This window comes from Pseudopodoces humilis, chromosome 13 (genome assembly GCF_049639895.1).
Source record: "Pseudopodoces humilis isolate 2021_Gansu_Grassland_sample_001 chromosome 13, ASM4963989v1, whole genome shotgun sequence".
Taxonomy (NCBI): Eukaryota; Metazoa; Chordata; class Aves; order Passeriformes; family Paridae; genus Pseudopodoces; species Pseudopodoces humilis.
Genome location: NC_142212.1, coordinates 11,786,692 through 11,802,844, shown reverse-complemented (window position 1 = coordinate 11,802,844; position 16,153 = coordinate 11,786,692). Strand labels below are relative to the sequence as shown.

The 16,153-nt window shown below is 44.3% G+C and overlaps 1 protein-coding gene across 4 annotated transcripts in view; it reads right to left on the bottom strand.

The window, feature by feature from the left end:
* Positions 1-16,153, bottom strand: part of PLXNB1 (plexin B1) — a 77,259-nt gene that overhangs the window by 26,148 nt on the left and 34,958 nt on the right. For all 4 annotated transcript variants that reach the window (XM_014251533.2, XM_088061746.1, XM_088061744.1 and 1 more), the window contains exons 3-10: positions 11,947-13,090; positions 7,287-7,469; positions 6,744-6,872; positions 4,901-5,001; positions 4,094-4,226; positions 3,252-3,408; positions 311-419; positions 104-212 (exon numbers count right to left, since the gene is read on the bottom strand). In XM_014251533.2, the coding sequence (XP_014107008.1) occupies positions 104-212; positions 311-419; positions 3,252-3,408; positions 4,094-4,226; positions 4,901-5,001; positions 6,744-6,872; positions 7,287-7,469; positions 11,947-13,080 (2,055 nt within the window). In that variant the 5' untranslated portion in view covers positions 13,081-13,090. The remainder of the gene's footprint in view (positions 1-103; positions 213-310; positions 420-3,251; positions 3,409-4,093; positions 4,227-4,900; positions 5,002-6,743; positions 6,873-7,286; positions 7,470-11,946; positions 13,091-16,153) is intronic.

Here is a 16,153-nt window from a genome sequence, read left to right as displayed (position 1 = left end):
TTCCTTGCTTGATGTGACTGACAGCTGCTATTTTACCTGAGAAGAGATCTGACTCACTGAGGCTGTGAGAGCACACAGGACTAGGACTGAGCAGGAGACGCACCCTTTCATTGTAGATAATGGTTCCTTCCTCACAGGCTGCTTTGTGGGTGCAGAGGTGCTGCTGGATGCACCAGTTACATCCCCAGAGACTGCTCACACACTTCTGGCACCTGGAAGAACAACAGAAAAGCAGCTGCTAAGACAGGACAAACCAGAAAGGAACAGCCACCCTCCCTAAAACTACTGAAGAGAAAAAGCAGATGCTCACGGTGCCGATTTCCAGAGCAGGGCCACTGCAGCACAGTCATAGAAAGAGAAGTCCACAGAAGCAATGAAGATGTCATGGAAACGCACTACAAGCTTTATGGTGACATGATCTGAAAATGAAAATAAAAATTTCTTAGAAATGGAGCTACAAGCTTGCCATACTGTTAGGAGACACAGCGTGCTTTAGGATAGACACTGTCAAACACTGAGACAGATTCCCTTCCATGCTTTTAGCACCTCAATCACTGGATTATCCTATGGACACTAAAAACAGGTTGGACAAGTTCATCAGGAGTGTTTTGTGACAGCTCTTGCCAACCCATGGGAAAGAAGCCTAGTCTGAAGATCTGTCCATCTTTATCTCTGTAATTCCACTGCCATCTCAGTATTACAGGAAGAAGTAACATTGAGGCTCAAAGTTGATTGTCTTCTTTTGTCATCCAAAGGAAAATGAAACCCTTAGAATTGATGTGCCCTTCACAGACTGCCTTCACCTTGAGAGCTTTGTTCTATGACCAGACTAAGAAGTGAGTCAGGGAAGAGGTTTATAAGATTTGTAATCTCACTTGCAATGACAGAAGGCTTATCTTCTTCAAAATCCAAGTCTCACATCATTTACAAGCCTCAGGACAGCCCTGCTCTCTGTGGGAAGAGACTGTCACTGTTTTCTGTAGACCAAATAGCTGCAGAGATGGTCAAAACTTACTGCAGCTGATAGCATCAACTGGAAGGAGATATTTTGCATATGACAGTACTAAATCAGCTAATTAATCTTGTCCCAGACAAATGTCTCCAACCTTAGAGCTGGTTATTAGTTCTCCAAATAATGGCAACATACTGCATTCTCTGCTCAACCCCAGGAGCTGCTTCTCTAAGGCAGTTTGCAATAAAAGTAAGTAACCAGAACCGTGTGCACTGCTCCTCTCAGAATGAGATTTTAGAGCTCCTCTTGCAAGCAATCTCTAGTCAGAACAAAACAATCAACATGTGAAGAACCAGTCAGGTCTAAGCTGGGTTCCTCCTGATAGGATAGAAGGGAAGGAGTAAGCTAATAAAACAATGATGAGGGGTGTTTTGAAACCTAGGATGTGCAGAAAATAAGGGTATATCCTATGCAGCTGGAGGCTGGAGTCACTGCAATACTGCCAATGCCCATCACTGTCATAGAGTTGATTGCATTTGGCAGTGGTGGAAGGGCTAACACCTCCCAGGATTTCAGGGTTATGACACCATATTTATAAATATTCCTTCCTCCAGAAAGGCCATTATTTCCCATGACTGCCAATAAATGCTGTTTGACAGTACAGAAGATGAGGTCGAGCACTTGCAGATTGAGAGCAAGAGTTTGTACTACTAACTTGGAGCTCAACATCTACACATGATGGATGAGCTGGTATGCAACCTTTAAAATAAAGCTGGAAAATGGCAAATATTTTAGTGAACTGGGGAAGTATTATAAGTAGGAATAGGAAAGCATTGGTATCTGAGGCCCTAATGAGATCTCATTTAGAAAACAATGTATGAATCTGGTTACCAGCTCCAAATTAATCTCACACTCAGCAGAGTACAGACGCCACACAGAGAAGGAATAACAGTACAGTGAAGGGGATAGGAAGTCTGAGGAACAAGAGAACATGAAGAAGAAGCTGTCACAGTTAAACAGCAAAAATCTGTGCTAAGAACACGTGGCCATAGTTCATTGAGTGGGAGAAGCACTATGGAAGCAAAAAGACAACACAAATAGATCAAACAGACAGAAACCATTCACAAGCAAGTTTATGCTACAGGAGCCACTTGATAAGTCTCAGACACAATATGAAAGTACTGTAGGTAAGGCATCTTGGAATAAAAGCAAGACTGACTTACAAAGGAGTTGATAAGAATATCTGAAGCCTGGAATAATGAGAACTAGACTGTGGCTTTATCTACATGATTTTTCACAACTGTGCTTAAATTCAGGCCCATACAACTAAATAGAGAAGCAAATCCTGTCCCCTCTGCTTGCAGTGGCAATGCTGAAGCCCTCTTCCCTCTTTGCCTGACCACCCTGAATGAAGACCTGGTGGATTTGTGCCAGACTAAAGCAGTGTGAAAGCCAGACGTTAAAATACTGCAAATAATATTGAAAATGAAGGAGTTTGAGATTGAATGAGTGTATTAGCTGAGTTCTGGTGTTATGCTATATCCATGGAGATTGCTCCATACCTATTAGCTGCATACTTGCACAGAAAATTTTGTTCAGCCATTTAGGTGAATGGTGTAGAATGTGTCCCAATGGACATCTGCCTTTTACTTCAGATGAACAAGCTCTTTGAAGAGATCAGCTCATCAGAGTTCATACTGACAGGCTGAGTAAAGTCCAATGCAAAGAAAACAAATCGAGAACTTTACAGGTTTTTCAGAGCGGCCAATCAGCAATACTCAGCCAGCTATTGTTCACAGGCTGACTGTATTTTCTGAGGATATGCTGCATTGCAGATTTATTTCTATCTTTAAGGACCTTGGGTCTCTTCTTGCCTTTCCTTACATGTACTTCCATCTCCCACTACATGGATTTTGAGAAGGTTGCATTTTGTTTGGTTTTAATAATAAAGCTAAATTTATGAGAGTTTTCTCTCCAGATTTATGAAAAAGCTGCCAAACCAGCCACCTCTCTAGACTGCATTTTAGATCACATTCAGATTTGCATACAACCCTTCAAACAGGATCTCCTTTCCAACCATCAGATTTTGGCATTGGAATTTGGCAACAGCCCAAAATAGCACAGGATATGTGTGACACAAGTAGAAAGCAAACAGATACTATGAGGAATGAAATGAACACCTGCTGACAGTCCACATACATTCATGGCTGTTAATCCTGGCAATACGATGACCTACAACATACTTTCTCCCAACAATGTTATCAGAGCTATCATGCTCCATTTAAAGCATTTCACTAACCTGTTCCTGTTGGCAAAGCTGGTGCTTGGCTGGGATCTGGAGAAGGACACATGATTCCTGACTCTGTCAGAACCGCTGGGCTTTCGTAATCTTCAAAATAACATGAGTAAAATTCCTCCTCGTGCAGAGAGGGTAAGTCCGAGATGGCCAAGAATATCTGTCAGTTGAATAATATCCACTAAATAATTTGTCTTCACTTAATAAGATTTTTTGGTTCTGTTTTTTCAAAGGAAGAATCCCATAAAGTAGTTATCTACAAAAACACTCATTTTCCCATAATGTCTCCTAGGACTGACTGTTCCATTCATCATCTCTTGCCATTCCCAAACTGAACTTGGCATCCCTCCAGCAACTGACAACTTCCCCCATTGCTCAAGTCTCTAGCAAAAGACAGGTTCTTGCCACAATGACAGACTTCAAATCACTCCAGCACCTTCTTAGCTTTTCTGCCAGCTATCACATGACAGGAGCTGTAATTTTGGGCCACTCTTTTCAGGCCTTCCTGACAGCAAGTGACAGAAACACTGAAAGCACAGACACAGGCACCTTATAGATACTTAAACAAGGAAGATCCCCATCCAAGCAGGATACATACTCCAGAATACCCAGTAACTCTTAGCAGGCAAGGACATTTAGTTTTAGGGAAAACAAAGAAACAGCTGAACAATTGAATTAATAGCTTGGCTGTACCAGGAGATAAGTCCCTCATGTGAGGCAGACAATGTGCCTCAAGGTTCAGTGTTTCAGCACCCCAGTGAAAGCAACAGAAAGACTTGTGAGTCCTCAGTTTGCACAGGACTTTCTATAAGCTTGAGCATCATCAGAAGATCACCACCACTCACATTTCTCTTTTCCTCTCTGCTGATATTGGCTGGAGTTAGTGACTGGACAGACAGACACTTCTGTGTAGAGTTAAAGCTCCAGAGCCACTGCTCACTCAACCTGGACCGAAAGCACTCAGAGCGACGGCTGCACCTGCAGGGAAACAGCAAGAAGCCCTGTGAAAGACCTGAGCAGCAGTTTGTGTTTGGCTTCCAAGCAGACACTGGCTGTCTCAAGCCTTGCTAGAGGCTTGGGGAAGCTGCTACACAAACCACTGAAGTCCCAGCCTCCCACCACCTTTAATAATAGGATGAACTGTTGAGAAATTATAGACGGGTAGGCACTTCTTGGGTTTCAGGGGTTATGAATAAGTTCCTGTGACTTTCTACAGGGAAGCAGAGTCAGCAGGCAGACACAGACACTGGAATAAACCACGTCTCATTAATCAACATCAGTAGGGGAGCAAGAAGTGAAAGAGGGCTAAATAAGACACCAGAAGAAGAGATAAGATAGTTTCTCTAAACTTGCAATGTGGTACTTTGAGCTGAAGTCAGACTAAAACAGGCTGAAATAGAATGAACAGAAGAATCATGAGTGGTGCCGAAGACCCAAAAAGCAATAGAAAGATGCCCCTCTGTGCAACTGCTATTGCTGCTGACAGTGTCTTAGGAAAGCAGGAGGAGGAATGATAAGTTAGAGCAAATATACCATAAAGGAACTAAAAATAAACTAAATCCAGACACAGATATAAGGAAGAGAGTAAGCAGAGGCAATCCCTAAGCACTCTCCCTCCAAAATCCTTACAGGTGAACAGGGATCTATCTTACCTTCCCTGAAGAACACACCAGCCACAGTAGGGATCTTTCAGTGCCAGACAGGACTCACAGTCCAAGTACAGGGAACATTCCATTATGGGAACCTTTACCACCTGTCAGAGAAAGAAATGAAATGTGGAAAACACAGTATACACAACACAGCTCTCAGGTCATTGGCTTCTTATGCCTAACTAGCAAGCCCCATCATCTGCAGGCTCATCAACTTCTTGATCCTCAATTTATCCTCCCATAAAGACAAAGAAAAAAGGAACAAGTTTCCAGAGCCCATCTGAATGGCCATTTCACATATTGGTGAAGGACACTGAAACATCAGGCTGTAGAGAGGCACTGAGAAAAGCAAACTGTATTGCTATTCATTGGTTATTCTGCAAGACATTTTGCAAGGAGAAAATTTTATTTAGCCATAACACTGCATTTTAACAAAGTAAATTACAGAATAACTGATTGAATATCATCCATTCTTTTTCTTTTCTGGACTCTGCATGTGAGATCATCTCTCCAGACACACAGGTGACTGAAGCTGGAGACAGTAGCTACAGCTGAGGCCTCTGAATCCATCTGCACTTTTGCCCAGCTCTACCTGGCAGTGCTATCATTTTGACTGAAAGTAGACACTGAAGCTTTGATCAATGCGGAACAAAAACTTTCTGCCATCTTGAGGTAGATTTTAATTGCAAAATTCTGCTTTAACTTACCATCCTTGCTGATTTCAGCCTCTTGCCCTCTTTAATCCACTACTACACTTCAGCTACTACTGTCAGTTACTCTAAAATACCAACTTCTAATCCCAGACCTATTACTTTTGCTAAGTACATGATATAATTACTGTTAAGGATATATTTCAGATTTCCCTAATCTTCTTCCTCTCACAGATCTCAACTCCTGCTTTGAAGTGTTACAAATTTTACAAGGATCTCAAAGTACACTGGGGGAATGAAGGGAAGCAGTGGCTCTCATTTTTTGTTTGTTCTTTCCTTCAGAGTAACTCAAGGACTGCTTTTTCTTTGGCAGGAGGATCCTTTTCTTTCCAGCTCAAGGAGCTGATACAAGTGGTGGTATAAATCCTCTCAAATAAAGTCTCCAGAGCTGGATTTCCTACTCAGCAGACACCAATATCCCAATAGCCTGAGACACTGCAATGCCTCTTCTCCTCCAACTGCCTCTAGGCACATACAGAATTACAGAAAGCAGGGGTAAAGAGAAAGGTGCCTCACATGGGTCCTTCCACAACTTGATTTCATCTACAAGACTTATATCCCTGGTCAGAGAACATCTCTGCTATCTGAAGACATTTCCCACACATTACTGCTTTTTGTACACTACAGAAGAACAGCTTGATATTTTAACTGGTTAAATCCAGAAGTGCTACGCTTTAATTACATAAAATCTCTCTTTTCTCTTTTTAATCTCCTGCAAAACCAAGATGGTTCACACGTGAACCCAGAGGCTTTCTTCTGCTCAAGTGGAGATGCAAACTGTTGTCCAGATAGCTCCTGCTCAACACAGCAGAACCCAGGAATTGGTGGTCCCTTGTATTCATGCCACCAGAGCAGCTTTTTACAGCCTGCAGTTCACATTCCTCCATCACTGCTGATACTGCCTGACAGACTTCAGAAAATGCACACACAATGGATTAGGGTAATAAGGCTTTCTCCATGCTTCCTCCAGCTTTTGGGGAAGGCCAGTCCCCATTCCTGTAAGAAGACTGGCAGGCAGCTGCTGCCCAGCACAGGCTTAGCCAGGTAGTTTCCCTGCCTCCCCAGCTCCTGTCGGCAGTTTATCTGGACATCTAGTGCTTTCAACTCCTCTGTGGAAGGGATTGTATTGCTCTTACCATTGACTGGGTCATGACAAAGAGGTGCTCCTGCAACTGGTCGAACAGCAGGTCTCCACTCACCATGCTGTTCACCTGGATAGATACTGAAGCATAGGTGTGTGCCTCTCCCTGGGCTCCCAAGTACACCTGCAAGAGAGTCGCAGCTGTGAGCAGGCAAAGCACCACCACAGGAGCTGGGGGCACCCGTTCTACAACAGGAACAAGCTGGAAGCACTGCTGTGTGCAAGGATTTTAACCTCCCACCAGAACCTCTGTTCAATGACTCCAGCCACATGAAGCACATGCCCAGAAATACCTGTGCAAACCACAAAGGATGCACCAACCCTGCTGCTGGCTCAGTGCAGATGTAACTAAAGGCGATGTGACCACGTCTGGGGCATTCACATTTTCCACAGGCAGTAGAGGGTGAGCAGAGATCTTCTGATAACAATGATCTTTAGTAGGAACCCAACTTCCCAAGAAAGAGAAAAACTGCCTTTTTCCCCTTATACCTGAGCATCCCTGGTTAGTTTTATCCCTTTTGCTGCATACAGATCATACCTTGTGCAGCCTTCCTCTGCTGTCTCCCAGAAAAGCAATGGTGTGGCCATCTTCCACATTCACTGCCACAGCTGTCAGACGGGCCTCAGTTTTCTCCAGGAGCGGGGCTGCTTCCAAGGGCACCCGGCTGGCCATAGGGCTGGGAGTGTGGTCAGAGCCACAGGGGTAGGCATACAGGGTGTCCTTTTTGGAGGAGTGAAAAGAACAGGGAAATCAGTACCAAAAAAATGGGTACAAATAACATTAGCACATTTAACACTTCCCACTATCCCCTTCTACCCAAATTCCTCAGCAGTGAATTCAGTTTTAACACCTCTAACCTTTTTTACTGAGGGCAAAAACACCCATATTTTAATAATTAGTTTAGGTATGTTGGCTGTCTGTACCCTCACAGAATCCTGCAGATATTTCAGCCAGTTCATTCAGCATCAGTAATGAAATGCATTGAAACTCAAGTTCTCCAAAAAACATTGCTATTATACATTGCCACGATACTGCTTTGGGGAAGATTTATTGTGTTTTCCTGAACAAAGGAAAAGAGAATTTCTGTTTCCAGTGCAAAGCCATCTTGTGACAAGTTTCACCTCAAGTAATTTGAATGGTTTTGTGGTAACACCTACAAGTTAAATTCTAAGCCTGAAGTAGAATCAGGACATACATAAACACAGGGTGGGACACAACCTGCTCCAAAAAGCTTACTAACTGCACTTAGGAATCAAAGAGCACATACAAGAGACATCATTGCACACTGCTTCTAAGTCTTGAGAGAGTTCTGAACATTAACTCCACTGCTCTGTGCAGAAACAGTCATTCTTCTGTTCCAGTTAGTTCCCTCCCAGTCCACTAAACCTTCACTTACTGCATTCTCTGAAGAGGGACAATAAAAGCTGCCAACTTATTTACTATTTGTTATGTGCAGAGAAAAGATATCCTGTTATGATTCATCTTTTTCCTAAGTAACAAATGGTTTTGTCTAGGATAGTTCCTGTGTTGCTTTATATCTTTCTTGGTGCCTTGTTCCATGTTAATTTCAATTTTATAGTATCCTTTGGAGACTGAATACAGGATTGTTCACCCAACAATTAATATCTAAAATATCATTTTTTAATTTATCAGTGGCTTGTCTTCAAACAATGTGGCTTGTATAAATTCAAGATTTTCATCATCAAATCCCTTATGGATAAGGTTTTCACTCTCCTCTCCAGCCCCTTACTAATTACTCTGACAAAGCTGAGCACAGACCAGCGTGCAGGCCATACTGACTCCAGCTCTCTCTCTTGCCTCAGGCAACATGGTTCAATTTAGACTCCTTGTGAGCAGGGTTATGTATTCCTTCTGTCTGATGTTTGCATTTGGCAGCTCAGGCTACGCGGTACCAACCGGCACCAGGCAATGGAGCTGCCCCTGTCAGAGATCCATGATAACAGCACATCATGGCATTCCTGAGGCGTCTGCTTATCTCCACTCACTGACCCTGTGGAAAAACTGGCCCTTTCTCCTCTCTCCTCCCATTTCTCTCTTTTTTTTTTTCTTTTTTCTGGTGTGTGTGTGTTTGTGTTGTTGTTGGCTTTGTTTGTTTTTTAAATACTTGACTGCTTCCTGGAGAAAATAGAAGCAATTGGCAGCTTTTGGTAAGGTCTATGGAAATCCCACAGTAAAACAGATTTAACCAGTTCAGCTCTGTTTCCTTCTCAAATGCTTTATCTTAGCGGAGAAGCAAGGCTTGACACAGCAGTTCCATTAACAAACCATGCCAGTCAGACTAGCACTGCTTTCAGTCCATTGCTTTATTGTTTTCCTTTCAAATTCTAATTCAGTATTTTTTCTGCACACTTGGTGTAAGGTTCTGACAGTCTGAGGAGGTTATAGCTTTTAAAGATTGCTAGTTTTTACCATCCTCTAAATTATCATTCATTTTTAGTGGCATACATTTTTCTTACCACCTGTCATTTGATTTTTAAGCTTCTTCCAATCATCTTCTTGTAACTTAAAGATTTCTACTTCTCCAGCTATCCAATTCCTATAAGATTTATGAGGAAGCAGGCCACTGCCAAAACTCCATGCTCCAAAGCATTAAGTGCTTATTCTGAATGGGATTCTAGATATTCTTTGCAATCTTTGTACAGCTTCTGGAGCCTAATGACCTCACTACTGGCTGATTTTTCAAAGACTGCTTAAATAAAGTCCACATACAAGTCAGAAACATTTGTAAGCCAGTTGTGCTCAGCACTGCTGTTGCCTATTTGTGATGGCAAGGGCAAGTCACTTCACACACAACATTTATCTACCATAAACTACTGTGACCCGTGCAAGCTCCCCTAGCACTGGCACAGCCCAGCCGTGGCCTCATAGGGGCTGTCTGTATAAAATACTTTTATAAATTTACATAGAAGCTGTCTGAATTGCTTGCAATGAATAACATCTTGGCAATGTTGCAGAAAATGCACTTCAGGGATCATCCAGCGTCTTAATGAAATGCAGCAGCTGCTGCTGTGAATTCTGCTGTGTGTATCCTATCTGCGCAGGTAGGAAACAATAGGACAAGCTCTATCTATGCATGAAGAGGACTAAAAACAAAAGGACAAGGTATATGCCTTGAAAACTACACCCACAGAATACGTGCAGCCTTCCCAAGCCTTGTAGAAACGTGTCCCACACTTCCAACTCATCAAGTCACTAAACAGCATCTACATAGCCTTCTGCATCTCATAACTAACAAATCTTCAGCAAACTGAACAAATGAACTGCAACTGAAATACTTATAAAAACAATCTGGGTGGGTTTTTTTCCCCAGTTGAAGAGATTGTATTGAACTGTAAAACTCAATTTTAGCCTCCCTTCTTGGGCTGGAACCCAGAGGAAGCACTAACTAAGGAAAAGGGCATACCTTATGCACTAGTTGGTTTGGAGGCAGAAAAATGTGAAATTAATTAGCATTATCCTTACATCCAGCACAAGCTGCCACCATTGAAAACAAGTTAAAACTGTTCCTGTATAAAATGTCCATTGACAACCACTTCCACTCAGCTCTGACTGGAGCAGGCTGTAGTTGGCACAGACCTTTACATGATGTTAGATACAATTTGAACGACAGCCGCTACCGTGTGCTGAATGGTGAAGGATCAGGTTTGTTAGGACATTTACATATCACTGGACACACTTGTTAACAAGACACCACACTATGGTTGGCCCACCACAAGCCAAACCATCCAGCTGGGACCCTGGGATCATGCACCAGGAATCACAGAGACTGTCTTTTTCTCCCACCTTGTGCATTCACTTCTCCATTGGACCAAATGGCATAAGGGTACTCTACATCATTTTGAATGAAGGATTTTTCTCATCTGCTCATACCCGTTCGACATTCAACTCCCTTAAGGTCTCCTAAAAATCACTTATGACAAGTCCTTCCATGTTGCCTTTCAAAGGACTCATGGGGCACGCCTAAGAAATACAGTGAAAGCAGGACATCGAGCTGGGCAGTCTCCTTCCCAACTCCTACATCTTCCTCCTACCCTTACACCCATCCTCCTCCACGTCTTCTCTTTACCCTTCCCTTGTCCCACAAGTACTCTATGGTCAGCTTTAGCTACTGAAAGGAAAACCATAATTTTAAGACTGGTTTTGAACCACACACCCAAACCCCAGAAACTTCTAAAGCTCTGTGGTACCACTTTGCTCTAAAGAGCACCAGGCTGGGAAGAGGCAATTCTTTGGACAGCCTGTTCTGTAGAGGGAAGACACAAGATAACATACTGCTCTGCTAAGGGCCTGAAATACCCTTGGTGCAAGCAGGCTGCTCATAGTCACAGAGCCTCATGCCAGGACACTGCTGCTGCCCTGTGTTTGTATCACTGTCTCTCATTTCGCAGCCAGTGTGGCTGCCCGATGGTGAGAATTCAGGGTCACAGACACTTTAGGGTCACATTTTTATCCTGCAACATCCCATCATGTTTTTGTCACTGAACTTCAAGGATTATCACCTCTTACAGCTCTGGAGAAAAAGAGCCAGCTTAGGAGAAGGTCCTTCTTGTGCCCAAAATTCTGCAGGACTAAAACAGTCTACAAGAAACTGTGATTTTAACAAAAGTAAGGTTGGAAGGGACCTCTGTAGATCACCTAGTCCAACCCCTCTGCCAAAGCAGGGTCACTTAAAACTTGTTACACAGGAAGGTATCCAGGAGGATTTTGAATGTCTTTGTTGACACTTGGTTTTGCTAATGTTTCTTTTTGTTCCTGAGTGCCCTTGGAGGAAACTGTTGTGAGGTGCACTTCACCATAAGTAACAGGGATCCAGCATACCCCTTAAATTCCCTTCCCAACACACAGGAGCACGTACACATGCTCCTCTCCTTCCCTGTAGTGCAGACCAGGAGATGACACAGATATAAAGATCGACTTGAACAGCAGCTTCCGGTGCTCTTGCCTGGTATTGCCACAAGACAGGCCTCAGGGCCAGGTCACACCAGATGCTCTTCCCACTGCCACATACAGTTCCTCTCCCTCTGCAAGGAATACTGCCCACGTGGGACACGAGAGACTGTGCCCAAAGGCTTTTAACCCAGATTTCAACATCCATCTGTGTAAACAAGATAACTTCAGGAACACAGAGCAACACAAGAACACACTGCAGACTGCTCAAAAGTGCAAAGCCACTTACCGCTGGCAGCTGGACACAATTGGAACTGACATCATATTCAATATATGCCACTTCTGTCCCTTCTTCTGACTTCCCATCTCTCATGTAGCAAACATCCCTAGTCCAGTTGGTCAGGCGATCCACCTCCTCCATTGCGTAGACACAGAGCGCAGACTCCTCGCTCAGTTTCCCAGAAGAAGCCTGCCAGGCAGAGAAAGCTGCGAACAGCACTTCCCCCTCCGTGTCCAGCTGCCCCTGGGCCAGCTCCTTTCCTGGCCAGGTGACATAGGCTGCTTGCAGGAGGCTGTATGTATTTGCTTTGCTCTGGCAGAGCAGAGGTAACTCCACATATGAGTAATAGTGGGAGTCATCCAGGCAAATGCGTGAGATGTAGGTCTTGTACTCACGCGACTGGGATTTGAGGTCACGCCGATAGAAGAGGAAATAGACACTGGAGCGGTAAGTGAAGGATTTAATGAAATGGTGGTTGTACTCTGACAGCCGGCCCACAGCCAGTTTTGCTGTTTCTTCATAGGAAAAAATGGAGTGAGAGTCTGTTGCTTGAACATCCCCCCCATGAGCCCTGAGATTCCGGGTCGTGATGGGAGGAATCCCTCCTCCCACTCCTCGGCTAGTGTACCCTCGTCCCACAAACAGCAAGGGCACCTCATCCTTTGAGTAAGCGATGAGTCCCACAGTGGTGATATTTGGATCATTGGCAGCAACGTACTGAGTGTCCCCAGGGCTCTCTGGCCGGAAGAGGACGTGGTCAATGGACGCCAGGCTCCTCTTCTCACAGATTCCCTGGTGGATGCTGCCACACACGATGAGCTCCTTCTGCACAGTGTTCACCAGCAGCAGCTTGTTGTGATTGTCAGTGTGGTGTGCCTGAGGGCACTCCAGCTTTGACACCGGGGGGAGGCAATCCTTACTGTCCAGAACTGGTCCAGTCTGAACCATGTTCTCCAACAACAGGTCAGATGTCAGCTGAAAGAGAAAGTTGGTGGCTCCCAAGTAAATGGTCCCAGATTCCAAGTCCATGGACAGGTGGAGGAATTTTGTAGCATTGTGTGAGAATGTGACATACTGCAGTCCCCGTGGAATTGATGCCCCCAAGAAACAGAGAACAGGAAGGAGAAACGTTCCCAGAGGCATGGTAAACACTCTGCAAGAGAGGAAAGGCTGTTATAACTCCTTGAAGCCAGGAGGAAAGATTAACACTCAAAATCCTTCCATAGCAACCACAGCAAGAGGCCTTCAGGAGTATCAGAGATTTAACTCAGTCATCTCCATAACAAGGTGACAGGCACAGCATCCTCAGGAGAAGCTGCAATACTGTAAGTGAATGCAGCATTGAAGATGATCACTACTCTAGTAACAACAGAAAAATCCACATTTAACTTGACTCCTGCACAGCTGAGCTATGATGCTGTATTGGAAGTTCTCCAGGACAGGACTAAATTTCCATAGGAGCCAGCACATTGCATACAGTGTTAATGAGCAACACCACAGTAAAACAAACCACTGTCTAAGACAAACACAAACCTGCAGGACCATTGTTTAAATAAACTGTAGCTGAGATCCAATTTGGAGCAAATGTATAAGCCCTTCACTCTGTATTTGATCTAGATATAATTAAACCCTCTCTCTGTTATCACTTATTGCCATCAACAGCCTCTTGCGGGTCTAAGGCCGTTCCACTCCAAAAGAAACCTTCTCATGCCACCTCTGCCACTGAGTACTACCCACCCAAGCAGAACCTGGGTATCAGGATGAGGCCTCTGGAATATCAGTCACATCAGCCTCCCCCCTGCAGCCACCAGTCTGCCCCTGGTCCTGCCAAGCCAGACTGTCTGGGACCCTATCTCCTTGGGAAGTTACACAGCACATCCAGGTGAGGGGGAGACCACCTTTACCTGTTCACCTGTTACTGCACTCTCTGGGGTAGAAGTCTCTTACTGGCACTCATTTCTCCACAACACTTCTCCCAGTACTGTGAAAGGTGATTTAAATATGCCTGTTTTGTGGACAATGCTCCATTCCTTCCGTGTCCCATGTCTCAAAGTGCAAGCAAGTCCAGGTAGGATAGATGTTGGACAGACCCAGGAAACCACCAGACCTGTTCAACTCCTCTCTAGAGGATATTTAGACCAACTCCTTTTGAAATCTACTGTGATCCACTCAAGCTGTGCCATGGATGGCAACAACTGCTCTGGACAAAATGGAGAACCCCACAGCATGGTGGAAATGTGGTAATAAGTACCTGCAACATTTAGATTAACGCTTTCCCCGTGGAGAAAGGGAAACAGCTGCAAGTACTCAATAATTTACTATGAGTACCACCTCATTTAAATTGAGAAGTAGGTGGTGATGCAGCTGTGAATCTATTTCCTTCCTCCCCTCCCTCCCTCTTGCAGACAGGGTATCAAAGCTGCATAGAGCTACACAGCTGCTAAGCTGGGTCAGAGGCTCCACGGAGCTGATGAGTACAGTATCTCCTCCAGAACTGGCCTGTAATCTGCTGCGCTCATTTTGGCAACTCAGCTCCTCGGGGGTGATATTAATTTTGTAGTTAAAGTTATGAAAACTATCATCACTTCCCTCCTAGGGCATCAGCCCTCTTGGGTCTTCCTGGTAAGTTCGAAGTGCTTTTAGCTCAGAAGTGCTTAAAGCACAGAGGTAGAAAAAGATCTGCAGCATTTCAAGACTAAACTACTCTAGCATTTACTGCAGGACTTAACCAATTTAGGTCACAAACTTCTCAACCCACAAACTGTCTTACTCTCACTCCATACAGCACCCAGCACACAACGTGCAGAAAACACAGTAGCAATGCTGAGAACAACAGCTGTAAAACTCTAGATCCATCTTCTACTCCCCTGCTATTGCAAAAAACCCCATGGAAGTTTTCTTTCCAGCTCCTTTGTCAGTAAAACTGGCATCTTTGCTCTACCTAAAGACCAGCTGAGAGGATTAGTTTACTTGTGAAATCCAGCGGATGGAAGGTATTATAAAAACAACACTTTATTAAATATAGGCTTTGTGAAGCTCTGGAAAAGCTCCACTTCACATGGTTCTTGTAGGTAAGTAGGCAGCACTGTCAGGATATGCCCGGGCGCAGGAATGCCGGCTCTGGGCTGGCAGCTTTCCGCCAGAGCACACAGCCGCTGATTCACACTGCACCAGAGCCGTGTTTAGGCTACGTGCACACTGGGGCTTTTGTCTGCCCTGATAATGGACACTTAGTGCTTTCTGCTTCAGAGCTATGAACACACTCTGCTTCACCCAGACCAGCAAACAGCCCTGAACTACCCTAGGAATCTCTTTTCCAGGGGGTAAGCGAGTGCATTGTAGCACCTGAGAGAAACCCTCATCATGTGGGAGATGTTACATGGGAAAAGCCAGCAAATAGACACACACACAGAGAAGGAAGGAGATCACTTTGACTCTATCCTCTCAGGTTTACATCAGCAGAAAAGATCTTGATCCAACTCCAACATGTTAGTTATTTTTAATGCTTTTTCACCATTTCTATTGGAGATAACTTGATTTAAGAAACCCCTTAACCACACAGCTGTGTCTATACCTCTGCACTGCCATCATGCAGCTATCACAATGGCTTGTTGTGCGACTGGCTGGAGTCTCCTCAGTTTCAAAGCTGAAAATGCCTGCAAACAAAACAATAGGCTAATAGACATCCAACAGCAGGAGCTTGACTATGTTGTGAACAGCAACAATGACATGGAGAAGAGAATCTTTGATCTGGAAGCAGCTGAGAATCACAAGACGTCATTATACTACACCACTCTGAGGAATCTGTAATCTTCTTTTGAGCTAATGCAACCTTCCTCTGCCAGCACTTACACAGTAAAATCGGCATGTGTCTCCAGGATTTATGGATTCTGAAACAGTGGCTTTCTGGCTAGGGGTTATGCCTATAAGCTGCACGACTCTGCTGTGTCCCACAGAGCCCCACTGGCAACCACCAGGGCAGAGCTAACCAGTACTGCAACTCAAAGCCCAGCACATGACACTACTCTTGCAACATGGATCTTTTCACAAGTTCAGTGATCTGAACCTATCCCAAATGTTTCACTGAAAGCATTTCACCTATTGGAGCACCTCTACTGGAAAGAAGTTGGAAAATCAACTAGTCCTTCATTCCAGCAGACCATAATCAGATCTTGCTGTAGTCAAGGCTCTAACATAGAGCTCCTCTTCTTTCAGT